Here is a 24,491-nt window from a genome sequence, read left to right as displayed (position 1 = left end):
GCAAGGTGCCATGGCACCCTGGGGTGCCTTAAGATTCTTTCATGGATACTGTGGGGTGCTGCACAATATTAGTAGTGTTACGTTTAGAAACATCTCTCAGTTTATCTTGTGAATCATTTCAAATAGAAATTCAGAGTTGTGGTCTTTTCTGAGATATTTGCAACAGAAAAACCTGCTCCATCATTTTTCTGTAGGTAAAAAAGAGTGAAAACTAAGAGCTGGCATTTTCCAAGGGGTGTCTCAAGTCTATTCAGGAGTTCCTTGAGTCTAAAAAGACTGAGAACCACTGCATTAAAAAATCAAGTACAAAATGAGACCAGATGAGGTTTGAATTGTGTAAGTAGGGTAGGATAGGGAATAACATGCTATTGATGATAATCTGGCACCTTTAATGGGTATTAAATCATTTTGGGGGGCAGGAAACAAACATTAAGTATTTACTGTCATCCATCAATTCATTGAAGAGATCACTTTCATCTTGTCCTGAAAATGTTAAAAATAATTGGGAAAAAATGTTACTGCATATGTGCAGTAGTTGCCTGTCTGAATCAAATCTCTGCTTGGTGATATGACAGGCTGCAGCTTGGCTGACTGCAGAGTGTGAACTGGGGGCCTAGGGAGCTGACAATATGAGTATCTACAGCTTGAGCTAAAGAGTCCAGCTCTATAGCTGCGAGCTGAATAGGTCCATATCTTCTGTAGACAAGATCACAAAACAGTTTCTGATCACTGCTTTACATATGCACACAGCAGTGAGCATTAGTGAGTGATTTTTGGTCTTTGTGAAGGTTCCAGATTAACAGTCCAGTAGATGAAAGTCTTCTGTACAGCCTTGGAACAGGTACAGTGTTCACCACACAAATTGCAATTCCCTTCGTTGTCTGTGCAGTGTTTCCACCCTAAAGTCTGAATTCTTAGTGCTTGACACCGCTGCTGAAACTGTCATTTAGAATGCCAGTTGCGATGGTGACTTTAGTGCACTGGTGTCTGCATCACTGAGAAGTAAAGTAAAACCACCCACTCATCTGACAATATGTGAAATACCAGCTGTCAGATGGTAATATTCAGATCCGTTACAGAGAAGTGAAAAGCTTCATAACCCACTGCAAAACTGGAAATCAACTTCTTCCGTGCCAACAAAATAACATGATTTTTGTAGTCAGGCTGGTTGGGGGGTACTCACTGAATTCTAACATCATTTAATGTCTTCAGCAATGGCAGCAACTTGACTTGAAGCATATGACTTTTTAAATATTTATTTATTTTTCTCTCCTTCCTGTTTGAAGACGGCATGTGTTCTACCTTCAGCACCATTTAAACAACACACTTCTTCTTCCAAATGTATGGTTGACATCGGTAGACAGCAGCGATGGAACTCTAAATAATTCCCACCCCAGTACTGCGGTCAGTCATGTTACTCAAGCCATGGATGTTGACGGTTTGCATGATTCCAACAAACAAGGCTATACCCAAGAAACCAAACGACTAAAACGTGCCCCTACACAGGACTCTCTTGGCCTGGAAATGGAATACAGGTTCATTGACAAAATTTTATCAACTTGTAGAGATGTGGAGCAGGCTAGGTTTGCTACTGCATATAAAAAATGGTTAGTTAATTTTCCAAGTCAGTGAAGGAAAAGCTAAGACCTGCAGGATTCCTCTTTTAGTGCAATATTCTCTTTTCAGTCACAAATGCATGTCATGGTTGCAAGTGTTAGCTAGCCATGTTTTTCTCACTTTTTTATGGTCAGTGCTGAAATTCATATGCAGAGTAATAATCTTTCATTTTATTTATTTAAAAAACTGGCATATCTTTTTATTAAGCAAACATAGTTTGTTTTTCTTTAGTCCTTCAAAGATTTCAGACTATATTTTTACTTGTGGCAGCTTCATGTCATGCCATTGTTCCCCATGAACCTTTTCTGTATTAGTGTGGACTGTGAACAGAGGGGCTTAACAAAAAGATTTAAAATGATTCTGATCCAAATGGAGGGCCTGGGAAACAAGTTAGTAGATCTGTCAGCATAAAATTAGCTTGTTCCTATGTTGTTCCTCTCCAGCATAGTCAAGGCTGGCAATGACTCCTACAGAGCCAGTGGACCCAGATTGTATTTAGTGAGTTTTTACATCTGAATTAGTAACCACTAGTAAAAGAGGAGGCTGCTGTGTTTCTGCCTCCAGTGCCCCTTTTAATTCCTCATAAAGGCAACATGTATTGCTACTATACTGGAATTACGCTTTTTGTTTTATTTGCCTGACAGCTCTATCACATAAGGTCGCTATCAAAATCTAAGCTTAAGTCCATGCCAAATCTGATGCAGGTAGAGATGGGAAAACAAACTGTCTTTCTCTCATGCAACAAGCGAGTAAGGTTAAAGCTGTATGTGGAAGCATTTCTGTCTTTAACATTATATACTTTTATTTATTTATTTATTTTACCTCAAAAAGCCAGAGTTAATGACACTTGATTTACATTTGTGAATGTATTGCATTAACACTACAGAGCCCAACAAAGACTATGCAATCACACACACATCATAAAAACACAGTATACAAGCATTTTAAGTGATGGAAGTAAAAAGGAATTGTGCTAGCTGATTTGTTAAACTATACTATGAAGACAGTTAGTCAGGATTTCTTCCTTTCTGCATTTGTGTGCATGCCTGTACTTCTGTATTTCTAGCTTAGGCAAGACTTCAATTCATTGTCTTCCCTGTCAGTCAGTGGACCTCCTCCTGCCCAACACTTCATGTATATATTGTGATTATACAATTCTAAGGTAGTTTTATCCTGGAATTTCCTTTTGGTTATCAGTGCAATTAAATATGAATAGTCTGTATTGGCATTTCTTAGAACCTCTCACCATCTGCACCAGTGTAGTTGAACTCCTGTAACTATGCTAGTGCAAGCCTCATTGTAAAAATGCTGCCCTGTTTAAATGAAAGCTTGCCACAGGGCTGCTTTACTCCTAAAGTTCAAACATTTTGGAAATTTGGGAAAGCTCCTTTACTATGATCTGTGCTCGTTTTCCCTGTACAAAGTCCATCCTCAGAATGATCAGCTTCATGCTCCTGTTCTTATCATTGAGAAAGTACAATGAGGAGTAGAAATGGAGGTGTGCTGCTTGAAAAGATGTTACTCTCAGAAGTGTGAAGGGCACTGGAGCAATGGGCAGTGGGATTCCAGGGGTCCTAAGTCATGTCTGGGTAGCAGTTATTCTTGCATGTCAAAGGGAAAATAGACTCCCTCTGGTATGTTTGCTTTTAGTGATGTGGCTAAATTTGATGATTTTGAGACCGGAATGAACTAAAGAGTTATTCAGGTCATTCAGGAAATAGGTAGTAGTATTAAAACAGGGTCTCTATCATCTGGGTATGTTTTGGGTTGGGTTTTTTTTAACTCTGAAGAGTTAAACTCCTAGGCCTTGGAGTTCAAAACCACTTTGTGGCTAAAATGAGTTTGGTAAAGATGTGTCAGATTGTACCTTGTATGTCTGTAGTTTGCAGATGAGTGAGTTGAGTGACATATAGGTTTGAGCATCTCCATTGCAAAGCCTTATTTGTGTTAGTGCCTTCTCACCAGTTCTGCAGTATGTCTGGGGTTTGGGATGTCTGTGTGTGTCTGGGGTTTTATTTCATGGTTCTTGGTGCTGAGATACTCTAGGATTCTTTCCTAGTCAGTTGTATCAATTTTAGAAGAACTTGTTTGGCTTTGGGGCAGAAGCGGGGGATTGTGGTTGGGGCTTTGGAGGACCATCAAAACTCAAAAGATTTTGCTGTTTTCTTCACTGTTAAGTACTGTATTTGCTTTTTTTCCAAAATGAGGTTTATTTTCCCATTCAACATGGGGGAAATGAAGTCTCATCATAGAATTGAGTATAGGACCACTCCAGCCAGCAGCTGCAGCAAGCAGTGGTGTCCTCAGCTGATCCAGGTACAGGTGAAGCTGCTCCTTCATCGTGCTGCAAGGAGCAGCTGTGCAGGGAACCTGGCTCTGCCAGGGACATGAGCAGCGGCACATAGGTTCCTCCTTCCAGCACTTGTTCCATGCCTGGCTCCACTCTTTTTCCCCCTCCCACTCCCACCACTTCACGTTCTCCACTGGTGAGGCGTAGTCACTGGAAGGAGGAACCTGCGCTCTCCTACTGTTGTCTCTGGCTATCTGATGCAGGCTATCTCTAGAGCTGCTCCTGCTTCTTGCAGCAGGGAGCAGCTTTGTGGGGAGCCCAGCTCAGCTGGGGACAGCAGCAACGGTGCACAGGTTTCTTCTTTTAGTGCTTGCTCCCAGGCAGAGCGGGGAGGGCAAGCACTGGGAAAGGACAGGTGGTGGGGTGACATATACTAGGGCAGATAAGTGTGGGGAGGTAAGTGGTAGAGGGGGCACTTGTCCCCACCCTGGTATCCTCCCTACCATCTCCCCTGCCATTGTTTTCCTGCCCCTTCCCGCTATTTTTCCTGCTGCAGCAGTGTGGGGGCCCTCCAACAATTAGATTCTAGACATGGAAAAATTATAACAAATTTATAATTTTCCATGTCCAAAATCTAATTATTGGGGGGGGTCATCTTAAAGTCAAAGTCATCTTGGATTCATGTAAATATGGTAGCTGAGTTTCAGCCTGAGCTTAATAGAAGTTAGGGCTATAACTGATGCCTCAGCTGAGTAAACTAGTCCAAATGTAAAGTGTTAACCCCAGGTCAGATGGTTCTCTGTGTGATGGCAGGTGAGGCTAGGATGAAACCTGAGTAGAAGCTTGGGTTCAGAACATGTAGGTGATAAGTGCCTACTCAGAAAGTATGCAGGCATTTGGCTCTAAGTTTGTCAGAGACTGTTTTATCTGTGCTAAAAGAATTTACTTTTAGAGTCAAGGCAGCATCTTAATTTTGTCTTCTCCACTTTTACTCTGTGTGGGTTATAGATACAATGGAAGGGTATTGGAGGAGGGAGCAGACTGAGGAGAATTTGTGCCTTGTGGGACAAATAAAACCCCATCATTTGAGGCAGAGAGGAAGAAAGACAATACTTACTGTACTTGTACTGTAGTGACTGGATTCTGTAGAAGGAATTTCAAGGATGGCAGTGGAACCTGACTTAAAATCCATTATAATAAATATCAGTTAGACTTTTTAAACTCTCAGTCAGCCTTCCTAGAGCTATGTAGTAGAAATAGCCTGATATTGAATTTGACAGTCATTCTGTCATAAACATTTAAGGTCAAACCCTGCCTTCAAAGTTGTGTACAATTCTCATTGATGTCAGTGTGAATTATGCATGCCTGTATGAAGACAGGATTTGGTCTTGTATAGTCAAGTAGTATTACAATGCATTTAAAGCATTCCAGTAGTTCTCAGAATAAAGGTGAGGTATGGTTTTTTAAAATCATTTTACAGAAGTGCTGCCAACTGAAATGTTACCCAAATTGTAGATTTTTTTTTCAATACTGCTTCCCCACGCCCTACCCCCCCAAAAAATGTCTGATGGAGATATTTTCATGATTTTTTTAAATCTCCAGTAGAAGCAACTACATTAAAATTGTCCTCCTGTTTGTGGCGCTGAAAACCCAACCATAAAAAAGATTTAAATCTAAGTGAAGCTGATGATAATAAGTTATACTTTCCCAGCTGAAGAAAATCTAAACAGTGAACTAACAGTATCCATATTTGAAACCTAAGCACAGTTTTTTCACTTTGAAAATAGTGAAAAAAAAATACATTTTCTTAAAAATATTATTTTCAAGCTGTCTGTGTCCTTTAACCTTTATATGAACTGATTATTGTAATTTGGGGGGAATATATTTTAAAACTGAGAATTTTGCAGTGTCCTGCATGTGAAATTTTACAGCTGAGACCAACTAATCAGTCAAATTAAAATTTCTTAAGTTCTAATGGAGAGAGGTGGAATTACGGCATAGTAAAATTTTTTAGATGTCAGGTCATTGGCAGTTAATATATGCATCATTTCCTGAGCTCAGCTTCTCAATGTTAAGTAACATATATTGGCCAATTAGTATGTCAGAGGGCAGCATATCTTTAACTTTTAATGTCAATGAGTTATGCTGGGTGACTGTAACTAGGCAGCACCAAGTACTTATTCTGGATATAAATTTGGGCTTTGACTATCAATAAACTGTTTGAGTGCTTTTTATGGTTAAGTACTTGTGCTAATTCTATCTTTTGCTATACCATTTATCATTTACATTGGTGAAAACTTTAATTGTGCACTAAATCAGTCTTATAGCAATATCTTTGCACTAGAAACTAAGGAAAGCTTTGAAGAATGAATGTCACTTGGAACTTCAGAAGTGAGAACACAGTTAAACAATCAGGTGAAAGTGGACAATCTCATTTCTAAACATGTATTATTTACTGTAATGTGCATTGACTGGTGTTATGTTGGCATTTGATATTTTATCTCGTGGGCTGTAGTTGCTGGAACAAAACTTGCAGTAGCACCAAACCTGGTGACAGCAATGAACTCTTGTAGAAATTTAACATTGGGACAGGTCATGTTTTTATGTACGTGTGTGTTAACATACCCATGCCTGCTTATTACAATATTTGGTTGACCGCTTACGCATTCTTTATAAAATCTTGTTATTGTTTAAATATGCAGAAAATATACTTGTCATTTTATTGCTAATAGCTTAGTTACCTTATGCAGCACTGGTTTAAAGCAAATAGGTATAGTGAAGAATTAATATAGTAAAGTTGGGATTCCATTTTACAACTGAAATTTGCTTAAGTGTTTCACTTTGTTTTAGTGTTACATTATGTATAACTAGTAATTTATGTAAAGCAGTGACTTTGTTACTCTTCAGCTTGAAGTATTTAATTGTTTTTAAACTGTACTGTATAGTATGGACAAACAAATCAAAGTGTCTTGGAGGGGCTTGTCTACATAGCCAGACTTAACAAACAAATGTCTTAAAAATAGGTACTTAAAAACCCCCCATAATTAAGCAACCACAAGAGAATTTAACAATCAGTTTACCAATACTTCATGATCAAAATTCCAAACAAAGGTTGTGTATGGCTTTGCTCTTGCCTGTAGTGCTATTTCCACATGATCAAAGTGTTACTCATCTTTTTGGGTTTTTTCTACGTCAATGTAAAATAATACAATTGTCAGACTGTCTTCAACAGAGCTGTTGAGATTAACAGAGTGAAAGGTAAATGTGACTTTTCCATATCCCCATGTTTGACATTTACTTACAACTAAGTCTTTTAGTTTTATATCAAATGCAAAGAGGAAGAATAATTGCCATTCTCAGAAGGACATAAAATGCAGTTTAGTTGCAAAATAAGATCAGCCTACTTCTCAAAAACATGGTTCTTGTCTTTCCTATTACATTCAAAGAGTGTTTCATTCTGAACTGCTTTCCCCCACCAGTGAACATTGAAAAACTATGGGGAGGTGGCCTCATATAATGTAAGGGTAATGTCGACTACCTCCCAAAAAATGCTCTGATAATGTCCTTAAATGGAGATCATCAGGCTTATTTTATTTTGATCCTCAGGCTAGATCTAGACCCTCTTTTCAGAGGTGAAAAGCAAGAGCTTTATGTGTTAGGCCATCTAGTTTCCCCTCAAGAGTTTAAACAAATGGAGGAAATATTAAGCAGTGTTTAAAGTTGGGAAAAAACATAATTTGTAAAGGCTCTCATCAACCACTGCCTCTGACAAAGCATTATTTTGCCGTCAAACAGAGGAAACCAGTGCTTCCAGGAAAATTCCTTGTAGTCAGTTTAGGCTTTCAAAATATTACTGTGGTCACTAATTATAAACCTGACACTTCCTTGTGGCTTTTACTTAGTGTGCAATGTAACTTCTCAGGGCATAGATTATTTTAGAAAACTAGGGTACATTTTTACAGTTTATAATCATTGGTAAAAATGCATACATGTTAAATGTATAATAAGTGGCTCTTAATATTTTTAGTCTAGAACAGTATTTTATATAGCCCGTAGCTAATACTGTAGCTAGTTGCCTGCTTTAGGCCTGCCCTTCTCACCTGCCTGTATTTTAAAACATATTAGTGATTTCATCAAGAAACTATGGGCCAGATCTTGAAAGCTGCTGGATATCTATCTCCTGGATGGCTCCAAATGCATTCAGCAGGACACTCAACACCTCACATGGCCAAGTCTTTTAATACCAGGGAAAATGTATTCTGTATCTCTGATATGTTACAGATCCTGAATTTCCTGAATCTTATGATGAGTCTGAACACTAAAGTCCCATACCTGTTTTATGAGGCACAAGATTGTTATTTGTTGTCTAGCCAACACATGTTTATATACCATACAACTTTGCTAAAGAGCAGAACTCTTCATTGAAACATGGGTCATTAAGCTTCCTTATTTGTACCATCTGGAACCTGCTATTAATCCTAGTTAATAGTGAAGAAAAAAACACTAAGATCTGTATTTTGTGTGCATTGAATTTTCTGAGTGGACTATGATTATGTTGAAGCAAGGGTAGTTTTCTTGGAAGACTTAATAGTTTGCGTATGATATGTGAATAGCAGTTTAAAGTTGGTGCCTCTGCTACAATAGATTCCTTATACAGAGAAGTAATGAATGGAGAGATGCAACTGTTAACAAAGTATGGATTATCCCATTGTCAGCTGTTGAAAATATCATAAGTGATGTAAAATGTAAATACCCTGAGACAGAATATATTTATATATACTGTGACCATTCCCATTTGTTCAGGTTTTTCCTTTGTGAAGTGGCTACATTTAAAGCAGCGTTCCCCTCCTGCAACAGTGTGCCTGGGAAGGTTCTCATAATTTTATATAATAGTAAACAGGGAGCTTTTTCTAATGGCTCCGGGGAGCACTGAGATCCATGGTACTGCAAATTTCTAGGTCAGTACTATAGAACCTACGTGAACCAGTGAATATTGTTTAATTCTATAAAGCCATCACTTCCACTTCCATCTGAGTAGTATTCTTTACAGTGCAAACATTAGCCTGTCTGGGAGACATGTAAGAAAAAAAATATTTCACTTTTGTGGCTTTGGGATCATTAAAAATGTTATGGTTAAAAACTGTTTTGTTAAAAGCAGCTTTTAACCATAGTACCATTATATTTTATCAAAAACTTTGGGTAGATAACTGTGACCACTGTAAATTCACTGAAAGCTATTTGGTGCAGATGAATCAGGTTAAATTGGCAATATTAATGGCACTTGGAATAGTATGATGACAAAACAATCACAACCTTATGGCACTAGAAATAAAAAAAATATTCAGAAACATTTGCAGTATTCCAAAGTCAGGGAATTTAAAAGCATAAATTATCTTCCAGAGCTTACATTTTAATGGAATATTTTTTGCTCAAAGAGTACCACTGTAGTGAATAGGAATCTTGTTTGAATAGTATCACGAATAAACTAGTCATGGATAAATAACCTGTAATCTGTCCACTTCAGTAACTAGGAAGAGAGGTGGGGCTGTAAATTCAAGTATAGGACCCAATTTTCTCATGCCTGGGTTATTCCTGTGTGAGCTAGTGAAAGAAAATTGTGGATAATAATTCATCCCTTGGGGACAATATGCTGCCCTACTGTTAACTGCATAGTCCCATTCCATCTTTAATTTGTGAATTTTACACAGTGTCTGCCAACTTCAGGGCCTGCTCATCCACTATATCCACACTGAAGCCCAGCTGGGCTTTTTTCCAGAGAGCCTGGAAAGGACAGTGGAACTTGCAGTCCTGGATGCCCTGACAGGAGTTTTCCAAGCTGTGGAGGAGCATGCAGCTTGAATTACTGTAGACTGTGTTCCCTTATAGCATAAATGGGACAATGTGGTAGTCTGGTCAGTTTTCCACTCATTAAACTGGAAGCCCATAGAGCGTTCCTTGAGAGTCCTGCATAAATCATAGTATCATACAAAAAGTAGGGCTGGACGGGACCTAAGGAGTTCATGTGATCCAAAGGTGTCAAGCATAGGGCTCATGGGCTGGTTCTGCAGCAGTAGCATTAAACCCCATTATTTCAATACAGCACCAGAACCCAGGAAGTTAATGCCACTCACCTCCCTTTTCCCCCCACCTTGCCTGCTGCTGAAATCAGGATGTTTTAGTCACCTCCAGCAACTAAATTAGGCAGCAAGGGAAAAGGAGCGGGGCAGGGGGAACAGCATTACTCTCTGGGTTCCAGAGCCCTGTGACTACAGCAGTTTTGGCAGCCATAGAGATTAACACCCACGCAGCCCATGGGAAGCACTGCAATCTGTATCTGGCCCATGGTAAACTCCACAATTGAGATCCGGCCCACAGGACCCAAGTTTAACACCCCAGTCTAATCCAACCCCCTGCTCAAGGCAAGATCATCATCCCTTTCTAAAGGAAGGGTGGAGTATATTTTGGAAGATGCACTGCTCCATGTTCCTTTTACAAGAGTAGACGGAGGGGAGCATGAAAAGCAACACGGGTGATGTACTTCTTAGTTTTTGGTATTTCCCAGTGGCTGATCCTTTTGGGGGTTGGGGAAAAAAGTCATACTGTCCAAGATCTTTCAAAGTGGCCAGTTGTTTTGGATGCCTCCCTTTTAATTTATTCTATTGAGACCTCTTTGAAAGGGGTCTGAGCCCCACTCCTTCATCTGGCAATCCAGTCCCTGTTTTAAGATGAGCACCAAAAGTCACAACTGAAAACCTTATCCCTTGTTTACAACTGAAGATTATTGCAAAGCTGTCAAATTTTCTATCTGTAGAAGCATCATTTGCCCTACTGGTTGCTGGGAAAGATGAGTAAAAATCTGGAGGAAATTGTCAATGTGCACTTAAGTTTCAAGTTTGTTATTCTCTCTGAGATCTTTTTGAGGGCTAGCAACAATGGATACAAATTATTTTAAGGCTTGATCCTGCAACCTAAACTCACATGAATACAGGCTGCTGGATCAAATTGCTACTGCATATACTGCAGGTAAGATGTCAAGTCACTACATGATAGCGTGATAATAAAATGCTTGCTTTGATGGATTAAGTGGTTCTGCTGTCCTAAGTGAATAATGTTATGCACGATTCTAACCTAGCTTTCTTGTGGAAAGAAAGCTGTTATCGGTGTGGTATTTATCAGTTTCTGCTGTCCTTGAGGAAAAACGTAAAGTTTTTAGCTGTTAGTAGTTTAAAAAAAATGGTGAGAGTAGTATATTGAAGCATTCCTAAATGCAACTACTGCAGAAGCAACTATGTTTTGGGCCAGTATTTTTAATAGCTGTGAAAGGATTGTTTGAAATCAAGTACCCTCAGATCACTGGGAGATCAAGGGAACTAATCTGAAAATCTGAAACAAGCAATAAAGATTGTTAAAACAATATTTACTAGTTAAATCTGCCATTTCAACAGCCACTTTCTTTAGGGATACCCAGAAGGGTTATGCTCAGCCATTAGATACACAGAGGTTTGCTGGAGGGATCAGTATTAAAAAAATCCAGACATGGTGGGAAGGATTTCACCATGGCGGGAAGGATGCAGTGCATGCATGTGTGAAATATACAGTAAGATGCAGAACAAGTCTTAAACTGTTGAGATAATATTGCTGATCAATGGCTGCATTTAGTTTGACAGCTGAATTCAGTGCAAAATGCATCTTATGAAAGGATGGGTGTAGAGGTTTTGGGCATAAAAGATGCATTTGATGTAGTTTGGCTGGTGGCAATTTTAACAACTATTGAATGGCTTAATCCCCTCCCTCCCAAAAGTACACTATACATACTAAATTATATTGTGCAGTAATTAAACTGCACAGTTATCTGTTGTCTTATCATCTCATAGTCACTTATAAATCAGTAACTGTGGTGGGTTTTTTTTTAAATGTAGCTACTTCAAGTTTGATTAAGTTTCTAGAATCATGCAGTAAAAATCTTGTAATGGATAACTACTTCTGCTCCTACTAACTGCATCTAACTAACTTCCTTCACATGTTCTACATAAAACAGGACCCAACTGAGCATAGATTTTGATCCTTATAAATTCAGCTTTCCTGTGAAAGGAAGTGGAAAGTCTACAATGTTTAAAATGCCCTGACTTCCAATGCATTAGAAACCTAAGAGAGCATCCTAACGTTGTTTTTTAGTTGTGCACACTAAACTCAGTCTTGTTTATTTCAGGTATTTTGTATTACATGCCATTTTAACATGATCCTATCAGTACAAAAGTATATTAAAAACCAGCCCTAGAATCCTAACAATTCTATGCAGATGTCTTCCAGAATTACAGGTACAATCTTAATGGTGGTGGTTGGCAGAATGAATTTTCCACTTATTTATCAGTAGAATAATTTTTATATGTACTAGTGATAAAATGTATTAAGCACAGCTATAAGTTATTGTATTTCTGTAGAAATTGGAAAATAGTGTACAATTTTTTTGCTAAATATTAAGTTTTTAAATAAACTTTTCATCTCCTAAGATTCCAGTGTTTTGCTTGATGTCATATTTCAACACTGAGTTCAAATTCATTAATGGTTCACTAATAAACATGAAGCCTTAATCGGGAATATTCTATGTTTAGATTACATATTCCCTTTTTATGTATGTGGTATCAAACATAGTTCCTAATGTGTATAAGTAGTCTGTATGCACATAAATAGTAAAGACATTTTCAAATGTGTTTCTGTATATTTGGGTCAGATTTAACATATGGGCAATTTTTGCATGTAAAACTTGACAGAATGCTAGAGAACAGAGATTTTTAAAAACCCTTAGAAAAATGAGACGACAAACAGCGAACTGTACTGTAAAATATGGTGTATAAAAAAAAAACACCAGTTTATGTATCTTCATTCAGATGTCAGTGCATCTCTCTCCAACTTCAACATGGCTTTTGTTGAAGTTCTTGTCATTTCCTAAACCTGGGTTGTCAACGATGGTAGATTCTGCTACATTTAAAAGAGGCTGCATTGGACAATTTTCTTTGCTTATAATGTAATGCTAATCATTTTTTGGAGCTTAAAAGCATGAGCATACTCTTTTTAAATTAAAAAATGTGCTTTGCTAGATTCAGATTCAGGGAAATATTATAATGATGAGAATATTAAGGTATGATAATTTGATCCCAGCCAATGGACTTCTAGGAAAAAATTCTGCTAAATAAGTTGCATGAAGATAACTGATTACTAATCTTTAGATAAACCGTTGCCTGAATATCATGAAAAGCTATTTGAGATATATGCTTACTACTTGCTTTAGGTAGTAATCCTACAAGTATACGTGCTTTAAAATTTGAACCTCTTGAATTTGATTTTTCAGCCGGTGATTTCATTTCTAATGGGATTTCAATTGAAATTTGGATTTTTTTCTCTTCTTTTTTTTTTGCCTCTGAAATGGGTCCTGATTTTTCTACCTTAAGATATCTTTCATCGATCAAGTATAAAACGATACTATTATAGCACCTTGGTACATCAGTGTAGTTCAATTTTCTGTCCAAAAGATACTTTTGTTCCAGGAAGGTAACTAGATTATACTGAAATTCATTCAGTTAGCATGTAGCATTGATAGTAGCAGGCTGCTTTTCTTTCTAGTTTCTTTTAAAACATTTTCATTCAACAATTCCAGAACATGTATACAGGTAGGTAATTACATTTTTTTTTTTACAAATTTTATAGTGTACTTGATCCAAGGCCATTAATGCTCAAATTTGCCTATTTGAAAGATAGCTTCTTGGGCCATCTTCCCCTCCAGACTCAATCCCTTAAAGCAGCAGTCTGCAGCCTATGGCCCACAGGCTGGATGTGGCCTGAGGGGCTATGGCTTTGGCAGCATTAGAACTGGGAGTCTTTCTCTGCACCACATTGCAGTCAGTTGCCTGAGGCTCTGGCAAAGGGGGAGCTCTGCCTGTGCTGCACGATAGTTGGGCAGAATTGGCTCCAATGGGAGGACTGGAGGGAGGGTGATTTTTGCTGCACCATGCTACAGCTGAGTGGTAGGGAGAAGTGGTTGCAACGGTTGGGTCTTAATGCCTGCCGTTCTTGATGCCTGCCCAACTCTGACCCAGACTGGTAAAATACTGCTGACCCCTGTCTTAATTTGTTGCTACCTAAATTGTTAAATATGTGGGAAAAAGCAATTGACCAAATAAAAATAAACTAATGAATACAACCAGGAATCTGGCTTCCTGGCTATACCCCTCACTACACTTTGTACTTACATTGTCCATTCATTCCCTGGGAATAGATGTGAAATCTTCCTGTATTCATAGATCTAACCCATGGAGATGCTTCGTTCACCTCAGTGTACCTAATAATATGTTCAGGGTCCCTTATCTTGAATAGCTTAACTGAACTTTGGCTCTGGATCCCTGTGTTCGTTACCCACCTAATTTAAGTTGTTGGCAAGTTTTCTTGTACTTGAATTTATACCAAAGAGACACCCACAAGGAAAGCTTAGAAGCAGCTGTAGTGGGGGAGTGCTGCTTATTTTCAATTTAGTTCAAAAGCATCAGAAGACCCACTCAAAAATTCCTGGACTGATCTACAATATTTTCACCCCTCTAAGAGTATTATAACAGAACCTGGATCTCATTGGTCTTATCTGGAAATTGAAATATATTTGAATGGGAAAAGAAAAAATGAATAAGGATGACTAGCAGACATGCCAACAAGGTTAAGGACAGTAAGGAGCATGCAGTCATTCTCAGTGTATGCATGTCATAGCAAGATGTAAACTAACAAAGAATATAGCTACTTGAATATGCTGTGTATCCTTTTTTCAGGAAATAGTTCTGAAGCATGGATATGTGAAGTATGAGTTATATAAGGGCTACAGATGAGCCAGTAAAACATTCTTACAAATTTCATAGAATCATAGAGAGGTATGGCTAGAAGGGACCTCCAGAGGTCATCTAGTCCAACCCCCTGCTGATGCAGGATCATCCCTATCCAAACCATCCTATACAAATCCATTGTCTAACCTATTAGCAAAACTACACAGTCAACCCCGACACGGTAAAGTGGGGGAACCACACCACCCAATGGCCTGCTGCTGCAAAAGTTGTTAAAAAAAAAAAAAGCACTCAAGATCCAACAAAGAGGGCCACACACTCTTTCCACCTCCCCCTACTACAGAGAAAGGCAAAACCTCCCCACAGTCCCTATCAATCTGACAATGGAGTAAAATTTCTTCCTGACCCCAAACGTGGTGACTGGTCATAGGTAAGTTTCTGTGTTCTTCCTTTGCCCCATCCCCTTCCCATTTTTTATTTTGTTTTGTTGTTTATGCATTCTACGATGCCATTTTGAAAAGGCGTAGTAGCTGTTACTTTTCAGAGATGTGGATTTTGTTGTTTTGTGTACTTCCACTGGAGCTGTGAACTGCTGCACTTTTGAAAAACATTGAATAAACTTAGTAATTTCTTTCAGTCAAAAATTTGAGAGGAGATGGATCTTCTACAGTATGCTATGTGCTAGGGCAGGAGCGGGCAAAATGCAGCCCGGGGGCCAGATGCAGCCTGCCAGGCCATTCTATCTGGCCTGCGGGGCCCCTAAAAAAATTTAGAAAATTAATATTTATCTTCCCCGACTGCCTGTCATGCAGCCCTTGATGGCTTGCCAAAACTTAGTAAGTAGTCCTCCGCCCAAAATAATTGCCCACCCCTGTGCTAGAGAGAAGTGAAATTGCATGATAAAAGCTTTTCCAATGGAGATAGCTTAGGTGGCAGCAGCATTTTGTTTTTACCTGGTTATCACCACCACATATTTTTTTTAACATGCTCCCACTGTAATGCACCCAAGCATTGTCTGGCTAAGAAAGCAGTAAAAGAGTATCTGAGAGAGGAAAAGTCCTTTGAGAGAACTACATGGCCTGAAGTCAGGAGAATATTTTGCAAGTGAAGGAATTTATTTTGCTCCACAACCTTTCCTCTGCACTTACATACCGTGCCTCTATTCCTGGAAGCCCTAGTTCATGTCTTCCCTGGCTGATGTGGGATTTCTGGTGGCATGGAATCAGCATCTAATGGGTAGATTCCACAGCCTTGGAATTGCAGACTATTACACAGTACTAATAGCTTGCCATTTTTCTCAGTAAAAAAGACATGCTTCTCTAAATAAAGATTGACTCCTTGAGCACAGAGTCACCATCTGATCAGGCAGGGAAGTCATGAAAATACATCAGTGACATCAGTGGTTTCCATAGCAAATGTAGGATTTTTTTTTTTTTGACTGAAAGGTCAAACAGGAAAAGAACATAGATGGAGAGGGCTTTATCTCACAAGTCCTTTAGAAATCTGCCAATTATAAATGTGTAGGCATAAAACAAAACCAAACTGCCTGACACCCCGGTGGTGCAGTGTGAGATCAAAGGTATGAAAGAACAGACCCAGCTACAATCATCCTGTGGACAGAAATAGAAGGGCATAGGTGGGCGTGTCCATCATGGCTCAACTCTTGGAAATCCTTGTTAGCACTGAAGAAAGAGATGAGCAAATCTTCAGCTGGTGAAATTTGTCTTGGCTGCACTCACTTCTGTGGAGTAATGTGAACTTACAGCAGTTGAGAATCTGTCACATTTGTTTTCCTTTAAGACCTAGTACCTACTGAAGGTCCCTGCCCCCTCGCATGGCCTGAGAATCTCTCTTACATGCTCTTTGGGAAGTTCCATCAGTAACACGATCCTATCTGGGACAGTTTTCTTATGGCATGGGGTTAGGGGAGCCATGGGTTCCTACATGGATTATATAGCTTGAGGATGTTACCAAAGTCCAGAAACTTGGGACCTAATTTTTTCACTTCTTTGATCTATGTATAGTCATTTACAACCATGCTGCATAGTTGTAAATAAATAGTGGCAGAACAGAATGGAATTTTTACACCTATTTTATACTCCCTTTTCACAGGTTCAAATTAGTATATACTGCATGAAGCAATGGAGAGTCAAAATTTCAGGATTTGAAGTTCAAAAGGCTCTTTCTAAACCCAGTAGCCCATTCAGGTAGTACGGTTAAGTATTCTCTTATCTGTGACCAGTGTACACAAGGCAGATGTAGTTAGCATTAGGTCCAGCCACATTTGATGTCTCAGTCCAAGTGACTAGCTAACCATTTTCAGCTGGGTCAACTGGTAGCAGCCTTCAGCATAAATCAGACCAGGGCCCAAACTTACACCTCTGGAACTGCAGCAAGACAACTATTCTGACACTATATACCAGTATATCATGAAAGTGCATAGCCATAACTGTGCTCCTGCAACTAGCCAATCTCATGCATCCATCTGAAGGGTTTGCATTATGTTGGTACAAAGCAAGGAATATGTTTGCACAAAGTAATTACTGAGCTATATTGCCATAGTTATGCTCTGAGGGTCACAAGGAGGATTAGTATTGCCAACAATGTTTAATGGTGTCTTAGAGCTCGAGGTACTACGCATCCTTTGGCCCAGGAGTAAACTGCAAAGAACAAGGGCTAGTTACTTCATGGCAGTTTATGGATTGCACCTGCCTGGAAGCCCTTGTAAAGGAATTGTATTTTTACTTTATTTAAGCAATACAACCCGACTTGTCCTAAAATAAACTTTTTGTTTATAGAGATACAAGTTCGCTCTTTTCTGGAAAAACCAAGATATTCCCCATGTGGGGAGAGCTTCTAGAATCCCACAACATCTTATTCTTTGAATTCTCAGATCTTGTTCAATTTTGACTGAAAATCCAATGGTTTTCAAAAGGCTTCAAGGGGAACATATTTCTTGGTTCCAGCTCAGTTCCTGCAGTCCCTGTAAACTCGGTCTATTCAATTTAGCAGTGCTTGACTTGAATGAATATAGAAATTAAAATATGCTTTCCAAACCCATCCATCTGTGGTGGCACTGCCTTGCTGCCGAAACAGCAGTGGTGCTCAAATTGAGAAGTCTGAAAGAGGCAGGTGGGTGGCAGAGGTGAGTAATCATTTCCTTGGGGGCTACAGGAGAGGGGGGGGGGTGTAAAATGAAATGCAAACAATTTCTCAGTCAGCTTCACTTCACACGGGCGGGAAAGCAAAATGTCTTCAGTTATTTTCTTCCAAATCTTAGGCAACTAGTATTTTGTTTTTCCCCTAAAAGAAAACATCTGTATTATTGAAATGGTCATTACTTTGTAAAAAACTAGGGAATTAAGACTTAAAATGATATTTAATACACAATTCAACCATGCAAGCTGCCCACTTCCCCTTTAACTATGCTAATAGAAACTGGAATCATACAATACAATAGAAATAATAAGAGGCACTCCAATCTGCTCCATTCTACATACCATACAGAGTATTCTGACAAGCTAATGAAGAATCCCTTGCATTCAAACTATTGCCTAACTCTATGCCAACTACATCGTTGGTCCCATAAAAGATTGTAGTGGGAATCAGGAATCTTTGCCTCACACAATTTTTGGACCTTCATGGCTACATCACTTACAATACTATTACTCTCTACAAGAAGTTGAGGAACCATCTTATCAGTGTTCTATGCAGCAAACTGGAACAGATCAATAAAACAGACCCAGATACAGTAAAATTTCCATTTTCCGGCATGAGTGGGGAATGCCGGGTGCTGGTAATGTAAAAATGCCGGTTATCTAAAAACACTGGGGCTGGAGGGGAGGCTTGCACATGTTGGTGGGGGGTGAGGGGGTTAGAAGTGGCTTGCACTTGGCAGCGGTACAGCGGGGTGGATGGTGGCCGGCAGTAGTGCAGGGTGGTTGCACACGGCAGTGTGGAGTGGTGGATGGCAGCAGCACGGCGGTGGTGGCATGGGGCTGGTTAATAGAGTATACCAGCTAGTAGAATGCCAGAAAACATGGATTTTACTGTATTAGCATACAGAACTACTCAGACATAACAGCCATTTACCAAGAAGAGATCTCTGCATCCAGCCATGAAGCCTATCACACCTAAAGAAGATGAAGAAAGCAAAACTCCAAAATGACATGCTCCAGCAACAGCCCTACAATTCAATGTAATGTTACCAAGCTATCCAATCATACCCTTAGCCTGGTTACCTCAGTCTTTTTTTCTGCCCCACTTTGCAATTCAAGAAGATGAAGGTATATGGAAACCTTGAGGCTCTTTTCTGCCACCTAAGACTAAGGGAATACAGGCAGTCCTCGAATTTACAACATAATTGGTTCCTGAAAACTGTGTCTTAAGTTAAAACATTGTAACTTGAAACTGATTTTCCCATAGGAAACAATGTTATAATTGGGGGATTGGTTCCTGAACCAAGGCCTGATACCCTTTTTTCACCAAAAATAACCTGGAATTTTGTACAGTACTCAATTATAGATGAGTAATATAGCTACATTTATTTATTTTACACTTTACTGAGACTTAACTTTTTTCAGTACAAGTAGTACTGTAGTAGTAGCAGCGGTGACAAGCGAGCACCAGATGAGCTGCCCAATAAATGGCTCCCAGATGAGCAGCACACTGCTGCTCCACCCACATGTCTGGAAGGGCGTGGGGGGTGCCCTTGGATCTGCCCTGAGCGCAGCATCCCACCCAGATCTGGAGGCACACATCCTTCCTCCCCCATGCCCTCCCAGATAAGTGTCAGGAGTGGCCAGACGAGCTGTAGTTTCTCCCATGCCTGCCCATAGCCTCTTCTCCCAGCACTGCTGTGGACATCTGGGCAAGGAGGCATGGAGGGGCCACCCCAGCACCAGGGGCTTAAGTGTCCAAGAACAGCCCCTGCCACCCGGGCGTAAGTCTCCCTGGCTTCCACTACCCCCATTTCCCTAGTGCTTCCCCCCCACCACCACCAGTGGCCTACCCCTTTCCAGCACTTCCCATGGGGCAAGCTGGCCTCTTCCCTGCTGGCCAGAGGGGCCTGCTTTCAGGAGAAATGGCGGCGGGCCCAATCCTTGTTGCTGACGATCCTCCCCTCCTGCCACGGGGCTGGGGGGGCGCGATCTGCCAGCAGGCTGCCCAGCCCCTGCTATGCAGGGGGATACAGGCATTCCCCCCAAGGCGGCCGTACCCCCTGGGGCCATCCATGGGGGGTGCAAGCTGGGCCGCTGCTGCCCAAAACCTCAGGCACCCGATCCAATGGGAGGAGCTTTCCTGGCCTTCCAGCCTCCTGTGCCAGGTCTCTGCCAGCTTGTGCCTCCCCCAGCAGTCTCAGCTGCACCCCTGAGCTGCTCCCCAGACTGGCCTGGCCCTTCCTGAAGAGCCCATGGGTTCCTGGCAGCTGCAGGAGCCTCTGAAACTCATAATCAACTGCAAGCCCAATCCTTTTTTCCTCTAGGCCCAATCCAAGTCTCCAGGCCATCGCAGCCCTGGCACTGCCTTCCTCACCCCAGTGGGAGCGGCAGCAGGAGCAGCCAGATGAGCCATGGCTTCTTCCGTGGCCACCCATAGCCCCTGCTCCCAGGGCTGCCGGAGCGGGGCCTATGGGTGGCTGCAGGAACAGCCCAGCACTGCCCACCTCACTGTGGGGAGAGCAACGGGGGAGCAGCCAGATGAGCCATGGACTGTACTCTGGGGGTTATGCACGGCTGCAGGAGAAGCCGTGGCTTTTCCAGTTGCTCCCCCCATGGCAAACTGGGCAGTGCCAGGCTGCTTCCACAGCCGCCCATAGCCCACGGAGCACAGCCCAGCACTGCCTGCCTCACCACAGGGGCAGCAGCTGGATGAGCCGTGGGCTGCACTCCAGGGGCTATGGGCAGCCCTGCCTTGCCATAGGGGGAGAAGCCAAGGGAGCTGCGGTTTCTCCCGTGGCCACCCATTGCCCCCAGAGAGCAGCTGCAGCTCATCCAGCTGCTCCCCCGCTGCTCCCCCTGTGGCAAGGTGGGGCTTCCCACAGCTCCCAGAGTACAGCCTGGCACTGCTCGCCTCACCACAGAGCAGTAGATGGACAAGCCGCGGCTCCTCCTGCAGCTGTCCATAGCTCTCACTCCCAGCACTGCTGGAGCACAGCGCCAGCACTACCCACCTGGCACTGGCAGGAACAGCCAGACGAGCCATGGCTTCTCCCATGGCTGCCCATAGCCCCAGCTCCCAGAGCCCAGTGCAGCCCTGACTGGGCAGTGCTTGCTCCAGCCCCTATCCCAGCCACAGTCCCAGTCCCTCCCTCACTGCAGGGGCCTTGATCTGCACCCCCCATACCCCTTCCCTTTCCCCTCCCCTTCCACCACGACAGACACTGTATCCAGCATTGTAAAGCTAAGACCCATGCCAGAACTTTGAAACTGGGTGTCAGTTTACAAGTGTCACAACTCAAACAATTGTAAGTTGAGGACTGCCTGTATTTCCATGATAAAGAGCCAGACAGTAATTAATGCACCATAGATCTGAACCATGCACAGCACAGAGAAAGCTCCTGGACATCACTTGAGGGCCAAGGCCCCACTCTGGACCTGTATATAAACTATTTCTACCTCTTTGCTGACTCTGAGATTGAAGAAAAAGGAAACGTGCGCACGCGTACACACACACACACACACACACACACACACACACACACACACCACCACCACCACCACCACCAGCACTTGCATTACAACCTCAGTCCTACAGAATGAAGTGCCAAACTCTGCCTTAAAAAACAACATTGATCATCATACAACAGGCTGATAAAAGGGGATGCCACAATTATCACAGACAAAACAGCATACCTACAGGAAAATGAGAGAGAACTTTCCAACATAAAGTTTTACAAACTCCTGTCTGAGGACACTATGGCACAATACCAGAAGGAATTAAATAAACTCTTAAAGGAACTATCTCTGGAAGCATAGGAGAGGATTTGTGCTTCCATCTCCTGGGAGCACAGGCCAGGCAACTTCTACTTATTACTCAAGATCCACAAACCTGCTAACCCAGGATGTCCTATTGTCTCTGGCATTGGCACCATCAGAGAGGGAGTTTCTGTCTACATTGACTCAACCCTATTTCTATATGCTACAGGAGTTGTCAGCTATTTTTAAAGATACCATAGATTTCCTAAAGAAATTTGTTTCCATTGACAGGCTTCCACATAACACTATAATAATTACCATGGATATTACATCTCTGTACACCAACATCTCCCACGAGGATGGATTACAAGCTATAAAAACATAATCTGCAACAAGGACACTGCTTCAGTTTCCATCATGCTCTTGTGTTTTGTCTTTGCTGTAACAGGGCCCCTACCCCACCACTAAAGGAATGAGGGAGCCAGGGATCAGCTTGTTGACTCCAGCCTCATTGACAAAGGAGAGCCCTGGGGAGGAGAGAGGCCTGACAGTAGGGAAGTTACAAGGAAACACCTGCACAACCAACAGACCTTGCTCCAGACCCAGATGGCAGGTGTGCCCCCTCATCAACACAGACCCACATCATCACTTAACTAAGTAACACAGATTATTACATTTGGGGACTATTTATCTGCAACTCAACCAATGTCATATAGGCCATCACCTGCTTACAGTACCTTTACAGTGTGAGAATGAATGAACAAACACCAATCTGACATCAGTACAGGCAGTCCTCAACTTACAATGTTTTGAGTTACAACGTTTCGCACTTACAGCATTTATAAATTGACACCCTGTTTCAACTTTCTGACGTCAGTTTCAGCTTTACAATGCTTGATTCAATGCCATGCCATGCCAATGAACAAGTTCACTGTGTTGCCCATCTCCCTGGAGAACATCTGTCCAAACTTCCTTGGATACTTTTTTTAAGAAAGCAAACAAGACTCTTGCAAAGACTCCAGCCAAGAGCCTTTTAAAAAGCCCAGCGAGTTACAATGTTTCAACTTAAGATGTGGTTTTTCAGGAACCAGTTGTATCATAAGTCCAAGGACTGCCAGTACCAAAGACACGTAAGTTTGTGGCAGAGCACCTGAATCATCCTGGACATTCCATCACTGACCTCAGAGGGGGCTGTTCCTAAACAATAAAACTTTAAAAATGAACTTGAAAGGGAAATTATAGAAATCATAGAATTAAAGGACTAAAAGTCACCTGTAAAATCATCAATTCTGGTCCCCTGCCATGAGCAGGAGATTATTGGGCTCAAATGTGCTCAATGCAGTGCTTGTCCAGCCTCCTCTTGAACAACTCCAACGTTGGTGACTGCATGACCTCTGCTGGCAGTGTGTTCCAGATTCTAGATACCCTTACGGAAAATAAGTTTTCCCTTATATCTAGACTAAATTTTCCTCAATTAGCTTATGCCCATTAGTCCTTGTCCTCCCAAGGGTTGCCTTTCTGAAGAGCTGCTCCCCTAGATCTTGGTGTCCACCCCTGACATACTTGTAGGCAGCTATCAAGTCACCTCTTAGTCTTATCTTACTCCTACTGAACAAACCCAGTTCCCAGAGTGTCTCCTCATAGGGCCTATCCTCAAGCTTATCCACATCCTTCCTGAAGTGTGGTGCCCAGAACTGGACACAGTACTCGAGCTGTGGCCTCAACAATGCCAAATTGAGGGGGAGGAGCATCTGTTAGCAACACATTAGCTGATGCACACCAGAGTTCTATTTGCCCTACTGGCGACTTCATCATACTTTTGGCTCATATTCATCTTCTGGTCGATTGTCACCCCCAGGTCATTTTCAGATGCAGTGCCAGCCAGTGGACCACCACCCATCAGATAGTTATGATGAAGGTTCTTCCTACCCAGATGGAGGACCCAGCACTTGTCCCTATTGAACCTCATCTGATTGCGTTCAGCCCATAGGACCAGTCTGTCAAAGTCATCCTGGATCCTTACCCTATCCTCTGATGTGCCCCCATTTCCCTACAGCTTGGTGTCATCCACAAACTTAATAATTGTGCTTTCCACCCCCTCATTGAAGTCATTGATAAAGATGTTAAAGAGCACGGGTCCAAGCACTGATCCTTAGGGGACACCACTGGAGACAGCCCTTGAGGATTAGGCCATCCCATCGATTACAATTCTCTGGGATCAGCCTCTGGACCAGCTGCCAACCCACCTCTCTGTAGACTGGTCAAGGCTAGTACACACTAGTTTAATTGAGAGAATCTCATGGGATTCTTTGTTAAATAAGGAATCATCCATAGACTGGATAGTGTTAAGTATGGTCTAAACTGAGACTACAGATTCTACAGATTCCCATTACCAGAATTAGCTTTTATAATCCATGTGGCAGAATGCCACCTCTGTCTCTCCCCAAAAACTCTGCTCTGTGACAATTTGGTTAACATGGGCCCTGCAGAGGGCAGACGTCCCATCTCTTTAGGTAACCTGAGTTGATACATTCCTGAGGGAGTGGGGAAACCTGCTTCTTCTGCCTACGTGACTGGCTTCACATGCCTGGGTGAGAGGCTTACACTCCCTATTGTTCTAAGCAATGCCAACCTGACTGGGTGGGGGCTAGAGACCCTGCCAGTCTGCCTGGCAACCAGTGATGCATTTCAAATTGGTTGGCTGGCAGCCAACAGGTGCTGGTCTCCATTGGACCAGGTAAATGAGGTCATAAGGGCTATATAGGTTAAGGACTACCCAGGAGGAAAGGCAGAAGCCATGATGAAAACTCAGAGAGAGAAGAGTTGGACCATCTGAAACTTGCTCTC

The 24,491-nt window shown here is 41.7% G+C and overlaps 1 protein-coding gene across 1 annotated transcript in view; it reads left to right on the top strand.

The window, feature by feature from the left end:
• PTAR1 (protein prenyltransferase alpha subunit repeat containing 1) overlaps positions 1 to 12,418 on the top strand; it is a 56,932-nt gene extending 44,514 nt beyond the window's left edge. The window contains exon 7 of the mRNA XM_006265191.4: positions 1,287 to 12,418. Coding sequence (XP_006265253.2) covers positions 1,287 to 1,632 — 346 coding nt within the window. The 3' untranslated portion in view covers positions 1,633 to 12,418. The remainder of the gene's footprint in view (positions 1 to 1,286) is intronic.
• Positions 12,419 to 24,491: the final 12,073 nt, after the last annotated feature.

Source organism: Alligator mississippiensis, chromosome 3 (genome assembly GCF_030867095.1).
Source record: "Alligator mississippiensis isolate rAllMis1 chromosome 3, rAllMis1, whole genome shotgun sequence".
In the NCBI taxonomy this organism is placed as follows: Eukaryota; Metazoa; Chordata; order Crocodylia; family Alligatoridae; genus Alligator; species Alligator mississippiensis.
The sequence above is the reverse complement of the archived record's forward strand: the minus strand, read 5'-3'. Positions and strand labels throughout refer to the sequence as shown.